Below are 18467 nucleotides of genomic sequence, written 5' to 3' on the forward strand. Positions count from 1 at the left end.
CGCAAATACGGTGTGATAAAAAATATTGCAATAATCTCCATTTTAATCTCTAGGGTCACTGCTAAAAAAAAATATATAATGTTTGGGGGTTCTAAGCAGTTTTCTAGCAAAACAACTGATTTTAGCTTGTAAATACCAAATGTCAAAAATATGCCTAGGCAAATGTCTAGGATTCATGATGATGCTCCTTGGATGTTAGGCCCCTCTATATGGCTAGGCTGTGAAAAAGTCTCACACATGTGGTATTGCCATACTCAGGAGGAGTGGCAGAATGAATTTTGGGGTGTCATTTTTGCTGTGTACATGCTATGTGTTAGGAATATCCTATAAATTGACAACTTTGTGTAAAAAAAAAAAGTTTTCATTTTTTTCCCACATTTTCCAAAAACCTGTGGAAAAAAATGACATGTTCAAAGGACCCATAATGCCTCATAGAATATACGTTGGAGTGTTTTCTTTCCAAAATGGGGTCATTTTGTGGACTTTTCCATTGTATTGGTGCTCTAGGGCCTTGAAAAGTGTGATAGGTAGTAAGAAAGTTTTATGTGTATTTATGCTCCTAGAACGCCTGAAGGTGCTTCTTGGACGTGGAGTATCTTTTTGTGGCCAGGCTGTGTAAAAGTCTCACACATGTGGTATCGCCATACTCGGAAGGAGTAGCAGAATGTATTTTTGGGTGTAATTTTTGCTGTGTACATGCTATGTGTTAGAAATAGCTTATAAATTGACAACTTTGTGGGAAAAAAAAGAAAAAAATTTTTTTTTCTTCATTTTCCCAAGAATTGTGGGAAAAAATTACAACTTCAAAATACCCACCATGCCTCTTACTAAATACCTTGGACTGTCTACTTTACAAAAAGGGGTCATTTGGGCGGTATTTGTACTGTCCTGACATTTCAGGGCCTCAAGAAAGGAGATAGGCAGTCAGTACTTCTGGTGTGATCAATTTTCAGTAATTGGTACCATAGCTTCTAGACTCAATAACTTTCACACAGACTAAATAATATACACTAATTTGGGTTAATTTTACCAGAGACATGTAGCAGTATACATTTTGGCCCAAATGTATGAAGAAAAATTAATTTTTTGCAAAATTTTATAATTGAAACTAAAAAAAAGTGTTTTTTTTTCAAAATTTTTGCTCTTTTTTTGCATATATCACAAAAACAAAAAAAAACCCAGTTGTGATCAAATACCACCAAAAGAAAGCTCTATTTGTGTGAAAAAAATGATAAAAAATTTGTTTGGTTACAGTGTAGCATGACTGAGCAATTGTCATTCAAAGTGTGAGAGTGCTGAAAGCTGAAAATTGGTCTGGGCAGGAAGGGTGTCAAACTGCTCTGTATGGAAGTGGTTAAGTGAAAAATGTTGGATCAAAAGTATATTTAATTTAAAGTGTAGATACCACTTTCCTTTCCCTGTCTGATTTACCAACTCAGAAAATCTTATTCGGCTATGTTAGGGCTGAAAAAATATAAAAATATCCAGAATTCAAAAAATATAAAACTATATGTTGGACTAACAGAAAAATGGTAAACTTTTAATTTTGAAAACACAGGAGCTTTGTGAACATCAAAGCTGACATCAAATCATAGACAGCAGAGGCTTTCTCTGTCCCGCAGCCACAGATATTCATAGGGCATGCTGCAGGACATGGTCTGCCTCCAGTGCCTAGGATTTTCTCTGGCTGCTTTTCGGCTGGAAAGCTCAGATGACAAACATGCCTGAGCTCAATGCTTCCCTACACAGCTCTGCCGCTCTCTGGGTGAAGCATTTGAGGGTCAGGAAGGCAGGGACATGAACATGATCTGCCCATCACCTACTTGTGGTCGACGGGTGGGTCACGGTCAATGGGTTTCTGACCCCCAGTCCAAAGGTTAGGGTCCCTCCTTTCCCTTTTAATGTGAACTCCATCAAATCAATTTTTAAAGCTTTTGAACACCAGGCATCAGTTTCTCAGACTGCCACTTGGTCTTCTATTCAGGTTTTAAGGTTTTACCAGGCGAATGTTCAGGCATCCTCTTATGCCACTTTTGGAGGTTGCAAGCTGCTCTCTGAGTTCTGTTGGTCCCTCCTTGTCAGATTTGCCATGTGGGCCTGTTAGCATTATTTGCTAACAGTTGGACTGATTTTGAACATATAGGAGTTGTGTAGGGAATGCTCCTGCAGCTTTCTTATTTGCCACTGTCCAGTCATCCGAAGGCACATGGCTATAACCCATGGTTGTGACTACAATTCTGTGTCCTGTACTGTACCCAACAAACAGATGTTACTGATAAATCAAAAATATTTAGTATTGTAATGTAAAACTTGCTAACCTTTTTTTTTTTTTTTTAGTAATACCAAACCAGAGGAAGACTTGGAATACATGGAAGGTAATATTTTTTTACATTTAACATGTATTTCCATGTGTTATGCAAATATTGGGTGAGTCATCCTGGAGTATGCTGAATTTTTAACAGTATCCGTTAACTAAATACTGTATTCGATTTTATGAATAAATACACAGAAATGTTAACACAAAAGGCTTTGTACTGTGGTAAAAAACATGTCCCATTCCTTTGTAGACATTTACAGGATGTACCCTAGATGCCCTTAAGGGTTTGGATTGCTCAAGAGGGCATTGTATTTTTAGCTTGAGGTGTGCATTCACTTTGATTTTAAAAACCATGTTGATTACATATTTCAGAGCTTGTATTATTATCCATTCCAATGATGTCCTTTTGTTTTCTTTGTTTGACTGTGTTGCAAAATTGTTGCATTTGTGTCTGTATTTGATAGATGCAATCTTTCTTACCGGCTTTGTACAAACATTTTCTGACTAAAGGGAATGGCAAAAACCTTATTATAGCTGAAATAGTAATCACAAGATTAGGAGTTACCAGGCCTGGACTGGGCATAGGGCACACTGGGCGTTTTCACAGTGGACCAGGGCCGCCAGGCCACTTATCCTTGTGGGGCCCAAAGCTGAACTGCCCCTTGAACCCACGCTGCGCACCCAGCTTCTCCGTTACCAGCCTGTCACCCATCCATTTATTTTGCAGCCGGCCGCCCATTAAGTCTGTCGCCGGCCGTCAGGGCCCAGGGGGCGGAAACTTGAAATCAGCTGACCCTTGAGTAAGGTGGTGATAGGGGAGAAGCTGGAGGAGGTCTCCCCTGTGTGAACTGTGACTTACAGCCTGTGAGGAGACCTCATCTCCTGATCTTAAGACAGGTGTCACAGTAACAGACTGCCGCTGCTGCTTACTGACACGTGGAGGAAGCCAGAGAGAAAGTGATATTATTTATCTTCCAAGGTAAGTAATTGTCAGGTGGGGGGACCGGGGATGATAATGGGGATGAAGGCTTGCATAGTAGGACAAGACCTTATCACTGGTGTGTGACCCCCTCCTTTCCTCTGTCTACATGGCTCTGTCGTGGAGCCTTTTATTCTTAGGTACATATACCTGACACCTATTAGTCAATGATACCAAATCAGATATGTAGCTACATAGATATCAACAAGAATCAGTAAGTTTGAATCAGAGTTATCAGAATTTTATTTTTCCGCTTTTGAGATTAAATATACAATATGACGTATATAAAATAGGTTGTATCAAAAATATCATTTGACCAATCAAAGGCTAGTAGAAACTTCAGCAAGCTCAGAGTTAAAAGTTAATAATCCTGTGTTTGCAATTTTTTTGGAGGGGATCTTCCTTCAAATATATTAATGTCTTGCAGTCATGATTTCAGACAAACCATCTTTTAACATCTAGACGAGTTCCCCATTTCCAGGTTCAAATATTCCAGCAATCATCCGATTTATTTATGGCTTTAAAATATAATATTTTGCATATAAAATAAGAGGTAGAACCAAGGGATTTATTTTTCTCATATAGGAAAGCCATTTTGTTCTAAGCAGCCATCTTGCCACCTCATTTTCCCCCTCTTGAGAATGTGCTCACCCTAACTATCTATCCACTCATCAGATCCCCCCCAAGGGAGCAGCCCTTTATGCTTGGGACACTGGCCCTGAAGGCAAACCTCAGTGGGGGGTGTCCGATTCTTGGTGAGGTTCTGAGGCGGAAATTGTTTCTTCATACATGGGGGTTGAGGTGACAGATGTCTCATTACATGTTGCCATCTTGCCACCTCAGCTCCGTCCTCCCGTACACCTGGCTGCATCCCCTCCTCTCCTCTCCCCTCTCTGCTGTCAACATGACTCTGTCTTCCCTTCTACCTGGCTGCATCCCTTCCCCTCCTCTCCTCTGTCCACCTGGCTCCATCCTCCCCTCCACCTGGCTTCATCCCCCTTCTCTATCCACCTGGCTCTGTCCTCCCCTCCACCTGACTGCATCCCCTTCTCTATCCACCTGGTTCCATCCTCCCCTCTACCTGGCTGTATTCCCTCATCTCCTCTGTCCACCTGGCTCCGTCCTCTCCATAACCTGGCTGCATCCCCCCTCTCTTCTGTTCACCTGGCTCCATCCTCCCCTCCACCTGGCTGCACACCCCTCTCCTCTTTTCACCTGGCTACTTTCTCCCCTCCACCTGGCTGCATCTCCCCTCTCTTCTGTTCACCTGGCTCCGTCCTCCCCTCCACCTGACTGCACCCCCCTCTCCTCTGTACACCTGGCTCCATCCTCCCTTTTTCTTCTCCGTCCACCTGGCTCGATCCTCCCTTCTATCCGGTTGCATCCCCCCTCTCCTCTGTCCACCTGGCTCCTCCCCGCTCTGTCCCCTTTTCTCCATTCACCTAGATGCAGAGCAATTTTCCAAAGTGGCCATGTTACGCAAGTTTGTGGAGCAAAGTGCTAGATGTTTTTGTTTTATTTAACCATGCCCCTTTAGGCCCTCCCACTGTTAACACAATTTGGCCACACCCACTATCCATTGCTGCTCTCTTTGGGGCACCCAAAGGTGTCCCAGATCTTTTACAATCCTATAGTGTATACCAGCCTTTTTCAACCAGGTTGCCCTGAGGCTTCTTTAGGGGTGCCGTAGCCAAATTGGCCTTCAGGAAATATAAATCAGAAGGCACAGTATTGGCTTTCGACCAATACAAGGAGGCAAATAAGAAGTGTAAACACGAAATCAAGATGGCTAAAATAGACTTTGAGAGACAAATAGTGGAGGATAGTAAAAAAAACCCAAAGAAATTCTTTAAGTATATCAATAGCAAAAAAACTAGGGCAGAGCATATTGCACACATAATTAGCGATGATGGGAGGATGGTTACAGAGGACACTGAAAAAGCAACCGTGCTGAATGCTTTTTTCCTCGTCAGTATTTACACAGGAAACGGAGGGGTACACAGACCATGACTGTTTGGTTAGTAGTAATACACAGGACTTGCCACTATGGCTAACAGAGGGATAAATCAGAGAAAGGCTGGATAAACTTAACACAAACAAATCACCAGGCCCGGATGGCGTGCATCCGTGAGTACTCAAGGAACTCAGTAAGGTTATATCCAGACCACTGTTCCTGATCTTTGCGGACAGTATTAGGACAGGAGAAGTACCAGGAGATTGGAGGAAAGCTAACGTGATTCCGATATTCAAAAAGGGTCAGAGGCATATCCCGGGAAATTATAGGCCTGTCAGTTTGACATCGATAGTATGAAAACTTCTGGAGGGGATGATAAGGGACTATATCGTAGAGTTTGCTAAAGACAACAACATCATCAGTAATAACCAGCACGGGTTTACAAATGGGCGTTCTTGTCAAACCAATCTATTAGCATTCTACGAGTAGGTGAGCTGTGAGCTAGATAGGGGCAGACCAGTGGATGTGGTGTACCTAGATTTCGCTAAGGCGTTTGATACAGTTCCCCATAAGCGCCTAATTTATAAAATAAGGTCTGCAGGTATCGACAGCAGGGTGTGCTTTTGGATACGGAACTGGCTAAAAGGGCGCGTCCAAAGGGTGGTAATAAACAGCGCATACTCAGACTGGTCTGAGGTAGTAAGCGGGGTGCCCCAGGGCTCAGTCCTGGGACCAACCTTATTCAATATATTCATAAATAGCATTGAGGTCGGGGTCAGTAGTTCAATAGCAGTTTTTGCAGATGACACAAAATTGGGCAGGGCAATAACCGCACAGCATGAAGCAGATATCCTACAGAATGACCTGGACAAAATAACGGAGTGGGCAACGACTTGGCAAATTATGTTTAACATAGAGAAGTGTAAGGTTTTGCACTTGGGGACTAGAAACATAAAAGCACAATACACGTTAGGAGGGGAACCCTTGGGGGAATCAAAAATGGAGAAAGATCTGGGAGTCTTGGTTGATGATAGACTAGGCAACAGCATGCAATGTCAGGCGGCAGCTGCCAAAGCTAGCAGAATATTAGCATGCGTAAAGAAAGGGATGTATTCCAGAGAAAAGACTATAATCCTTCCACTTTATAAAACTCTGGTCCGACCGCATCTGGAGTATTCTGTCCAGTTCTGGTTGCCAGTCCTCAGGAGGGATGTGTTGGAGCTGGAGAGAGTCCAGAGAAGGGCAACTAAACTAATTAGGGGATTGGAGGACCTTGATTATGAAGAGCGTCTGCAATCGCTTGATTTATTCTCCCTGGAGAAGAGACGCCTGAGGGGGGACATGATAGCAATTTTTAAATATCTCAATGGGGATCTCAGCTTAGAAAAAAAGCTGTTTAGTCGAAGGGATTGCATGAGGACTCGGGGGCATACAATGCAATTAGAGGAGAATCGTTTTAACCTCAGGCAACGTGGGGGGTTCTTTACTGTTAGGGCTACAAGATTGTGGAATTCTCTACCACAAGAGGTGGTTTCTGCGGGTAGTATGGTGGCTTTCAAAAGACTATTGGACGTGCATCTCAAGGATCAGAACATTCAGGGGTATGAGAGCTGATTACAGCCACACACACCTACACAGGTTGAACTGGATGGACTATTGTCTTTATTCAACCTCACCTACTATGTAACTATGTAGCAAAATGCCTAAAAAAAGTGCCCAAAAATTGTATACAAGCTGGCTGCCTTTTTAGTTACACTAAGTCACAGGTTTTCATTGTGCACCATTTTAACCACCTAGCTGCTGGCGTCCCAACAACCATTGGCTTTATCAGTTTGTAGGAAGGATGTCAGTTACCTGCATAGCATCCTTGTTTGACCCTCCCCTGCTCCTCTTTGTCCATATTTTTTAAAGGGTACCTCAAGACTGCCCATAATTTTTAAAGGGGCCCTCAAGATTGTCCATAATTTTAAATGCTGCCTTGACTGAAGAAAAGTTGAGAAACACTGGTGTATACTACAAACAAAATTATTACAAAAAACACTGCAGAACATGATGCCGGCACTCAGTGGTATCTGCCTGTAAAATCCCAGCGGAAGACCGAAAACAGAATCTCTTACACAATGTGCATACCCAGATTCTGTTTTCTATTTCCCTATGAAGCAGGCTAAATCTAACTAAAAAAATGTCAAGAAAACGGTAGTTGTCATTATTTGTAATATGGGTACAAAGAAAAAAGAATGGGCTGCTCAGTCTAAAATGCTTGGGCCTATTTTTTGCCCCAGTCTAGGCCTGGGAACTACACCGATTGGCTCCCAAATATTGGTGGGGATGTCAAGCTGTGAGTGACAACATGGGTCTCACAGCTAGGTACACACAGTACTGCAGGCTTCTAGCATGTAAAAGGAAATGTAGGTTAATGATCCAAAATAAATGTTCACCTAAAGATTGTAGACAAAAGGAGATTAATGTCTACAGTTATGTTCTGGATTGGGGAATTCTTCCAATATTTTTTTTTTTTTAATACTGAATCCAATTAAAAGGATTATTGATGATTGAGCAGGCCTGGGTTCAACGCAACAATAGCTCCTATAGCTAATATGGTTTTGAAGTGCAGTTTTTTCAAAATACCTCGACATATGCATGTTACTGGGTGTAAAATTGGGCTTGCACCTCCTTTTAAGACCCCTTAAATGTAATGAGGTCTTAAAACTCTTTTTAAATTGCCTCCTGCTGGAACTCTAATTCTTGGTATCTTTAGGCTCCTCTGCAGTTGGTAGCAGGTGTCCCATAGTAATCACCTCATGCAGATGTATAGCATTTGTAAAGCAAAACGGAGGACAAATAGTGCTCTCTGTATATACTCAAAAATAAAAAATAAATAAACACATACATACATTCAAAACATAACCGTGATCCTTTAGTGCAATCTTCTTCCTTAATACCACTATGCATGCATAACACCACATGTGAAATGGATGCTTACCTTCTTTTAAGACCTCATGGGAAAAAAAAAAAAAATGTTGTTTGGGTACAGCGTGGCAATTGTCCTTCAAAGTGTGACAGCACTGAAAGCTGAAAATTGGCCTGGGCAGGAAGGGGCTGAAAGTACCCAGTAGGCAAGTAGTTAAACAAAAGACCCAGCATTGAAAAAAAAAAACGGTATGGGGCCTTTCGGGTCTGGTATGGATTTTAAGGAGGACTTTATGGCAAAAAAATTCATGGGGTTCCCCCCATAATCCATACCAGGCTGTTGGGTCTGGTATGAATTTTAAGGAGAGCTCCATGCCAAAGAAAAAAAAAAAGAAATAGTGCGAAGTCCCCCCCCCCAAAATCTATGAGTAAATAAATTGTAATATATAAACTAAGTTACAAAAGTGTGCTAATACGTGAACAAGTGAACAATAACATAATGTCCATATGTGAAAAGGATCCAAAAAAATCAACAATTTAAAATAAAGTCTTTTTTCATCTGGAAAGGGGTGTTCCCAAGGTGATACGTGCATGAAAACCAGCTGATGGATGATGGGTGTGTATAAAATAGGTGAATTAACCTCTTACCAAAAAGCAATCCATAATTGTGACATTAAACAAAACTGCAATCTTGTGATGACACCCAGTGATGTGAATGGACTCTTATCACAATTGAGAGAGAATGGAGCATATACTGTGATATCAAGGAATCCAATAGATCAGCCAAAGATGATGGGATATCCAGTGGGATGGATGGATCAACAGAGCTTCCCAGTTATAGGGGTCTGTAGGCTTCCAGGAGTAGGAATACCAGCAAGAAGACCGCAATAAAAAGAGGAAGGGACTAATAGTGCATTACCCATGATTTATTCAATAACTAAAGGTAAAAATACTTACTAACATCCAATGTTGTAGACAGCAAATACTCAGATAAAAGTCACGGTCGCCTGCAGTGCGATCCGAGACATGTAGCAGCACGGCTGGCTCCCCCCGACGTGTTTCTACTAATGAGTCGGCTTCTGGGATTGGAGCTGGGGCCGCGCTGCTGATCTCCCTCCTTAAATGGCTTTGCAAAGGAGACTTCCGGGGCGGCCGCGGCGGGGACCCGGAAGTGCGATGACGCACTTCCGGTATTTTAACCAACATGTACCAGCGGTCACTTAAGGAAGAGGATGCACTTCACGTAACGCTGGAGCTAAAACCGGAAGTAGAATAACTACCTTTCCGGTGCCCTGACCTACTCCTAAAGGGAGCAAACTAGGAAGTGCATCTATATGTGGCAATTAGGAGAGGCTCTTTGAAAAGAAGTGAAAAACACAAAAAACCTCCCACTGACAATGTAGATTGCCTATTATTATTAAAATGGTATATAAAACCAGTAAATACTTTAAAAAAATGCATCATGAAGTTAAAAAACTCAATCTTGATGAATATACTTAACAAAGAAAATAAAAATAAAATAAAAAATAAAAATAATAATAAATTATAAATAATAATAAATAAAAATAAATATAAGAATGAAAATAAAAGTAAAACCTCTAAAAATTTAGGATACAAATCAAGTGGCCACACAAAATGTAACATGTTGGTGTCTCACTCGGGCCGGAAAAAAACGAAAGTCTCCATCCGCTGCCATATGTACATTAAATTACGTATTGTAGGCCGCAACCACAGGTCAGGAGGTAAACAACCCCCTTGGTGTGACATGTGATAAAATTCTTAATGTCATCATTTTTCTTAGTCACAGTAGAGCTAAAGGTTTTTGTCCTCTGTGTGTTTAATTCCCTACATACACAACATTTTCTACATGGGAAGAAGTGTTTAAGATTTGCAAACATTCTTGGGATTGTAGGTTTCTCCACTGGAGTAGGGGCTATGAAGTCCTTCAGATTCCTGGCCCTCTAAAAAAATAATGGGAGGCTTATCAGGAAGTGTGGGACCTAGAACTTTATCCCCTCTAAGTACAGTGGGTACGGAAAGTATTCAGACCCCCTTTAGCCCCGGTTCACACTTCTGCGTGTGTGGGGTTTGCATGTAATGTCGGAGCGCACTGCTCCGACATTACATGCGATCAGCTGTGCGGTGCGAGTTTAGCCATACAGTTTGTATGGCTAAATTCGCATCGCACCCGCAGCAAACACGCACAGGAGGCATTTTTGCTGCCGCATCAGGATCGGATCGCACAGCGGTTCACACTTGTGCGATCCGATCCTGTGCGAACTGCACGATCGCACTGCGATATGCGATCAAACTGGGGGTGTCGTTAAGATTACATTGACACCCCCAGTGTATCGCATATGGCAGTGTGAACTGCCGGGGGTGCGTGTGCGATGCGGGAAAAGGCTGCGAATTCGCAGCCTTCCCGTGTCGCATATATGTGAACCGAGCCTAAATGTTTCACTCTTTGTTATATTGCAGCCATTTGCTAAAATCATTTAAGTTCATTCTTCTTCCTCATGAATGTACACATAACACCCCATACTGACAGAAAAACACAGAATTGTTGACATTGTTGCAGATTTATTAAAAAAGAAAAACTGAAATATCACATGGTCCTAAGTATTCAGACCCTTTGCTGTGACACTCATATATTTAACTCAGGTGCTTTCCATTTCTTCTGATCATCCTTGAGATGGTTCTACACCTTCATTGGAGTCCAGCTGTGTTTGATTATACTGATTGGACTTGATTAGGAAAGCCACACACCTGTCTATATAAGACCTTCCAGATCACAATGCATGTCAGAGCAAATGAGAATCATGAGGTCAAAGGAACTGCCTGAAGAGCTCAGAGACAGAATTGTGGCAAGGCACAGATCTGGCCAAGGTTACAAAAAGATTTCTGCTGCACTTAAGGTTCCTAAGAGCACAGTGGCCTCCATAATCCTCAAATGGAAGACGTTTGGGACGACCAGAACCCTTCCTAGAGCTGGCCGTCCGGCCAAACTGAGCTATCGGGGGAGAAGAGCCTTGGTGAGAGAGGTAAAGAAGAACCCAAAGATCACTGTGGCTGAGCTCCAGAGATGCAGTCAGGAGATGGGAGAAAGTTGTAGAAAGTCAACCATCACTGCAGCCCTCCACCAGCCAGGGCTTTATGGCAGAGTGGCCTGACGGAAGCCTCTCCTCAGTGTAAGACACATGAAAGCCCGCATGGAGTTGGCTAAAAAACACCTGAAGGACTCCAAGATGGTGAGAAATAAGATTCTCTGGTCTGATGAGACCAAAATAGAACTTTTTGGCCTTAATTCTAAGCGGTATGTGTGGAGAAAACCAGGCACTGCTCATCACCTGTCCAATACAGTCCCAACAGTGAAGCATGGTGGTGGCAGCATCATGCTGTGGGGGTGTTTTTCAGCTGCAGAGACAGGACGACTGGTTGCAATCGAGGGAAAGATGAATGCGGCCAAGTAAATGGATATCCTGGAGAAAAACCTTCTCCAGAGTGCTCTGGACCTCAGACTGGGCCGAAGGTTTACCTTCCAACAAGACAATGACCTTAAGCACACAGCTAAAATAACGAAGGAGTGGCTTCACAACAACTCCGTGACTGTTCTTGAATGGCCCAGCCAGAGCCCTGACTTAAACCCAATTGAGCATCTCTGGAGAGACCTAAAAATGGCTGTCCACCAACGTTTACCATCCAACCTGACAGAACTGGAGAGGATCTGCAAGGAGGAATGGCAGAGGATCCCCAAATCCAGGTGTGAAAGACTTGTTGCATCTTTCCCAAAAAGACTCCTGGCTGTATTAGATCAAAAGGGGGCTTCTACTAAATACTGAGCAAAGGGTCTGAATACTTAGGACCATGTGATATTTCAGTTTTTATTTTTTAATAAATCTGCAACAATGTCAATAATTCTGTGTTTTTCTGTCAGTATGGGGTGCTATGTGTACATTCATGAGGAAGAAGAATGAACTTAAATGATTTTAGCAAATGGCTGCAATATAACAGAGTGAAAAATTTAAGGGGGTCTGAATACTTTCCGTACCCACTGTATGTCCCAATATTTTCGGAAGGTGCGATTAATCCACCCTTAACCATTAGAGAAAGTGGTTACAAAGGCGTATTCAAATTTGGATAAAGCACCTTCTTTTTTCTGTTTAGGAACCACGCGATCTTTCTGTTGCAAAGCACTAACATGAGAGATGTCTTGGTCCAAAATTTCACTCTTGAAGCCTTTTTCCAAAAATCTGTCTTTCAAGACCTCACTTTGTGTCATGAAATCTTGTGGATCAGTACAGTTACGACGAATCCGTCAGAATTGGCTCTTGGGTATCGATGATAGCCACCTAGGGTGGTGGCAGCTATCTAGGGAGATAAACCCATTCTTGTCGGTGGGTTTAAAAAATGTCTTAGTGCAGAATCTTGACCCTTTTCTGTATATAACTAGGTCAAGAAAATTAATGGAAACGTCACTGAACTGATACGTAAGGCGAATGCCCCAATCGTTCGTTCAGTTGATCCATAAATGCCTGAAGTGAAGTGATGTCACCTCTCCACAATAGTAAGACATCATCTATATATCTTCTCCAAAGGAAGATATTAGATTCTTTGTTGGTATAGATGTTTCTATCCTCCCATAGCGCCATAAACAGATTGGTGAGGCTGGGGGCAAACTTTGCCACACTAGTCTTCTGTAGATAGAAATTCCCACCGTAATAGAAATAATTATGTTCCATTCCAAACTGTAACAATTCAAGTATGAACAATTTATGTTTAAGGGGGAGGTCGTAACTGTAGTCTAGCAAGGTACTTACTGCCTCATATCCCATGTGGTGAGGTATAATGGTGTATAGGGATGATACATCCGCTGTAACCAATAGCAAGTCACCTTCCACCTCCAATTGAGTAAGGTCTTGAATACATTGAGATGTGTCTTTAAGGAACGTAGGAGTTTGTTGCACAAGAGGTTGGAGAAAGTGGTCCACATATTTTCCTATCCCCGAGGTAACCGAATCTATACCACTTACTATCGGTCGGCCCGGAAGTTTGACCAAACTCTTGTGGACCTTAGGTAAGTAGTAGATTAGAGGTATTCTCTGAGCTAATGGGACTAAATGTTCTTTCTCCTTTTTGTTAAGGATACCCTCTTCATAGCCTCTACAAATTAAATGTTCAAGTTTTCTTTTATATTTTTTGCCAAGCCCTTTGGGTCTGGTATTGATTTTAAGGAGAACTCCACAGCAAAAAAAGTAGCGTGAGATCCCCCCGAAAATCTATACCAGACCCTTAACTGAACATATAGCCGGGCACGTCCCCTTCCTTTCCTGGCCTGCCAGGCTGCATGCTTGAAGTTTCCAATGACGTCAATTTTATGACGAAATGCACCAGCTGGAATGCACGCTGTTGCTGGCCCTTCCGGTGTGGCTCCCTAGTACAGTGCGGGAAACTGCACGGGTGCTCTATTTTGCTTGCATATTTATTGTAATCTATTGCATCTAACCCTTTCGGGAAATTTTTTTCATTCAATAAATCAATATTTGATGGTACTACACTATGAGGAGTCCGCCTCTCTCTTTCCTTGGGTTTCCCGGGATTTTCGCATAAAGCATCCACTTAGTGGAGGAGACCCATCGGTAGGACAAGTTGAGGACCTGTACTAAGATCACTGAGGTCTAATAAGCCTGCTTGGATCTCTGCTTGCCATATGGCAAGAGGGATCAACACTATCTGGTGAGTGCGAATTTCTGCCATTATTCAACACGGAGGGTGCTACCATCACTATATTCAGGCATTATTGCACCTTAGGAAGAGTGTGATCACTTGGTGGGAGCCAGCACACAGTTATTGTTGGACTTTTGTACTCATTTTGCACAGTTTTTTCACTTTGTTTTTTATATTTTATACATTTATATTTTTCTCTCCTTTTTCACTTATTTATTTGCACAGAGCACTTTGTCATTATTGCTAAACTGTGTATACTGATTTTGCACAACAATTAATCAGTTGGGTTTTGAATTTGCGCTGCTGATCGCATATTCAGTTGTGGTTAATTTATACGCTCCTTGAGAAGGAACTGTCTTGCACACTCACTTCGGTCTTATAAAGACTGACAAACTCCTATGGCTGCTACTGCTGATTGTATCGCAGATCCTGCAACAGCAAAGGAGGCTTTCAATAAAGATTCCATCTTTTTATCTGCTGAATCTTAAAAAACCTGGGCATTATGCGCAGGGCAGGTTAAACTTTTTTTTAACCAAAGAAATGGCAGCATCAGTGGGTTTATTCCATTTCTTAGTAAACTTTTCCTCCATAGGATACAATAGAGAAAACCTTTTAGGAGGAACAAAAATCCTGATCCCAATCATTAAACATTACTTGCTCCAAGAGTGTATTTATGGGAAACGTCCAAGGACTATGAGGAGGGTGCAATGAGCCTTGAGAGGAAAAAGCCTGTTTCTCTTACGTCCTCCGACAGTCGCCGTCCACTTCATATTCATCACCAATGGGGTTATGTCCTCTATTCCGTAGGAGTAGCTAGGCAATAGAATATGTTAGTACAAAGACTTTTAACATATCCCACCCCCAGGGGGTGGTCCCCTCAGTACATAACCCTCCACTTCCTGTGTCCAACTCAGTTTCATTTGTCTAGCTGTCAGGAGTAGCTGGAAGTTTCTGTGCTGGGGCACCTTGTCTCAGCTCTCTTTCCTTTCTTTGGATTTTATTTGAGTTTTTTCTCTCTTTCTTGTTAGCTGTTATTTTACCAGCGTTAGTTAGTTCTTCGGAAGAAGAGGATCATGCGGGCTGCGTCTCGGGCTGACCCCCCTGGTAGCAGGCTGTGGGTCAGTGGTTTCTCAGCCCGCCATCGAGCGTTCAGTCAGGTATCGCTCCTGAGTTATCTGAACGACCCATCCCTGTTCCGTGCAGGGATGCTAGGTGAGGTGGCTACCTCACCGGACGCTGTGCGGTTTCTCAACCCACCTTCTGATGCGTCCTGGATGCGACTCTCCCTGCCTCATGTGCAGCGGTTTGTTCGCCTGTGCGGGTCCCCCACGCCATGTAAGAGGTAAGTGCATTTATGTGGGGACCTGTCTGTCTGGGGGGTGTCAGTCTGGGACTGTGTGCCTTGCCCTGTGTTCACACTATTACGTTTTCCCTATCTCTCACATTGCATGCTGTGGGCTGCAGGAGGGGGGGCTGGCTGCACTCTGTGTCAGTTTTCTGTCTGTGTGAACGGCTGTGTGCTGTGGGGCTTGAGTTTCTCATGCTTGGGGCACATTACAGCGCCGCTGCGGCGGTTTACCATGTTCCTTTTTTTGGGCAGATGGTGTGTTTTACTTCACCCTCATGGGGTGTGGGAGCGGCGGTTTCGGCGCCAAAACGGCGCCATTTTGGCTGCGATCGCTCCGGCCGCATGTTTTACATGCATGGCGGCCTGTATGCCAGCACTTCCTTTCCTTCAGGAGCACCGCAGGCAGCAGCAGCAGCAGCACCGATCTATCCAGGTTCATTTCTCTCTATTCCCTGTATCCTGCCTTGGTATACTTGTCCCTGTGGGGGTCCCTTGTGTGGGGTGCTTAGTGTGAGTGGGCTACGATCGCAGCGCTCTCTTAAAGGGGCGGTCACCCATTTATTTTTGCTACTACAGGGGCATGGATTCTCAGGAATGCTAGTTTCCTGCCAATTTAGTGGGAAGCCAGGGGACTGCGTTTTCCCCCCCCGGGGGGGATTTGGCTGCGATTGTGGCTAGCCTTGCGACTCAGGTGCAAATGCTGGTGGCTGCTCAATCCTCTAAAAGGCCCAGAGTTTCAATTTCCTCTGATTCAGAGGGTGATGGTACTGGGGCTGCTGTGGCAGAGATCTCCTTATCGGGGTCTCGTTCCTCCCTGGACCTTATAGGGTCAGAAATGGAGGCTGAGGTAGAGGGGGTTGATAATTCTCCCCCTGGCTCGTCTGAAGAGCTTGCACTCATGGATGAATTGGTTGCTTCTATCAAGCAAACTCTGCGTTTGGAGGAGGAAACATGTCCTCCAGCTGCCTTGGCGGCTTATGGGACGCAGAAAAGGCGCAAATCATCGCAGATGTTTCCATGCACTGATGATTTTCAGCGCGCTGTGAAAGAACGATGGCGTAATATACGCAAACCTTTTGCTGTACCAAGTAGGTTTAAGCTGCGCTATCCTTTTACGCCCGCTACTGATGGGCGTTGGTGTGTCCCACCTCCGGTGGACCATGCGTTAGCGGTTTTGAACAAGTCCACTGCGATTCCTGCTGAAGACACCCCGGTGTTCCGGGATGCCACGGACAAGAGGATGGAGTCCCTTGCCCGTCGTACCTATTCTATTATGGGTTCTATGTTGAAAGCTTTATTTGCTTCACTTATGGCGGCCCAGGCGGTCGCGAGCTGGACGCAGGTGCTTAGGCGTGTCCTGGTGGCTGATTCTGTCCCCCAGGCGACTTTGGATATGGTGGATCAAATCCACCAGGGTGTCATGTGTTTGTGTGATGCGGACCTGGATATGGTTCCGTTGGCTGCACGTGTACACAGTGTGGCGGTGTTATCTCGCCGCCTGGTTTGGTTGAAGTGTTGGTCTGTGGATCAATCTTCACGTAAGACCTTGGCCAATCTGCCTTTTGATGGTTCTCGCCTTTTTGGCGAATCCCTGGATGCCCTAATTAAAGGGGTCACGGGGGGTAAGAGCACGCTCTTACCTCAATCCCACAAGACTAAGACGGCTCCTGGAAAAAAGAATGCTTTCTTTCGGCCCCCTCAGGGGTCCTTTCGTGCCTTTCGGTCACGCTTTGGGGCAAGCCGTCCAAGGGTCAAGGCTCCCGCAAGAAGCCGTGGGCGGGTAAGCAAAAGTCCGGCCAATCCGGTTCTGCGGCCCACAACAGTGCGGCCTGAAGGGGCACCCTCACCCAATTCACAGGAAATCGTTCGATCTGGCTACTAGATCGAGTTTCTCTCTCGGCCGGAGAGCAGATTTTTTCCCTCAAGTCTTCTGTTATCCCCGGAGCGTTTGCGGGACCTGCATCTAGCGGTGCAGGACCTGAGGGCTCAGGGAGTGGTGGTCCCGGTGCCTCATCGGGACAGATTTCGAGGGTTCTATTCCAATCTGCTCACCGTGCCCAGGAAGGAGGGCAAGGTGCGTCCGATTCTGGACTTGAAGGCGCTGAACCGCTTTGTGCGGGTGCGCAAGTTCCGCATGGAATCCCTGCGGTCGGTGGTGGCTGCCCTGGTTCCGGGGGAGTTCATGGCTTCCATCGACTTGAAGGATGCGTATCTTCACATCCCGATTTTCGAGGGTCACCAGAGGTACCTTCGATTCGCCATAGCGGAAGATCATTACCAATTTGTGGCGTTGCCTTTTGGTCTCGCCTCGGCTCCGAGGGTGTTCACCAAAGTGCTGGCACCGGTTCTGGCTTTGTTGAGGGCCCAGGGCATTTCGGTTCTGGGGTATCTGGACGATATTCTGGTTCGGTCTGCGACCAGCCAGAGTCTGGAGAAGGATCTGTCCGTCACGTTGCAGACTCTGCAGGAGTTTGGTTGGACGATCAATTTTCCAAAGTCGACATTGTGCCCATCGGTTCGGATTTCTTACCTGGGTATGATTCTGGACTCTGTCCAGGCGAAGGTCTTCCTGCCGGAAGAAAAACTTGCAGCTCTTCAGGAGGCAGTCAGGTCCCTCAGGGACGTTCCATCTTCGTCCATTCGGACGTGCATGCGGTGTCTGGGATTGATGGTCTCGGCTTTCGAGGCGATTCCCTTCGCCCAGTTTTACACACGGGATCTCCAAGCGGAGATCTTGTCCAAGTGGGACGGGCGTCCGCAGTCTCTGGATCTCCAGATGTCATTGAGTTCTCAGACCAGAAGGGATCTTCTGTGGTGGCTTCAATCCCCCTCAGTATCGGGGGGCAAGTCTTTTTGTCCCCTTTCGTGGACGGTGATCACCACGGACGCCAGCCTGTCGGGCTGGGGTGGTGTTCTGGGCGTTCTGTCCGCCCAGGGTGTTTGGTCGACGGAGGAATCCTCCCTTCCGATCAACGTTCTGGAACTGCGAGCGATACTCCTCTGTCTTCGTCGTTGGACGGACAATCTTCACGGCTACCCGGTTCGGGTGCAGACGGACAATGCCACGGCGGTGGCTTACATCAATCACCAAGGGGGCACCAGGAGTGCCCGGGCGGCTCGAGAAGTGGTCGCGATTCTGTCTTGGGCCGAGACGCATGTCCCGGCAATGTCGGCAGTTCACATTCCGGGGGTGGAAATTTGGCAGGCGGATTATCTGAGCCGCCAGACCCTGGAC

At 44.8% G+C, this 18467-nt stretch overlaps 1 protein-coding gene across 1 annotated transcript in view; it reads left to right on the forward strand.

The window, feature by feature from the left end:
* Positions 1-18467, forward strand: part of ZFYVE26 (zinc finger FYVE-type containing 26) — a 1347068-nt gene that overhangs the window by 835606 nt on the left and 492995 nt on the right. Inside the window, exon 27 of the mRNA XM_082275187.1 lies at positions 2338-2375. Within this exon, the coding sequence (XP_082131313.1) occupies positions 2338-2375 (38 nt within the window). The remainder of the gene's footprint in view (positions 1-2337; positions 2376-18467) is intronic.

The sequence above is a fragment of the Pelophylax lessonae genome, assembly GCF_965119305.1.
Source record: "Pelophylax lessonae genome assembly, chromosome: 13".
Classification (NCBI taxonomy): Eukaryota; Metazoa; Chordata; class Amphibia; order Anura; family Ranidae; genus Pelophylax; species Pelophylax lessonae.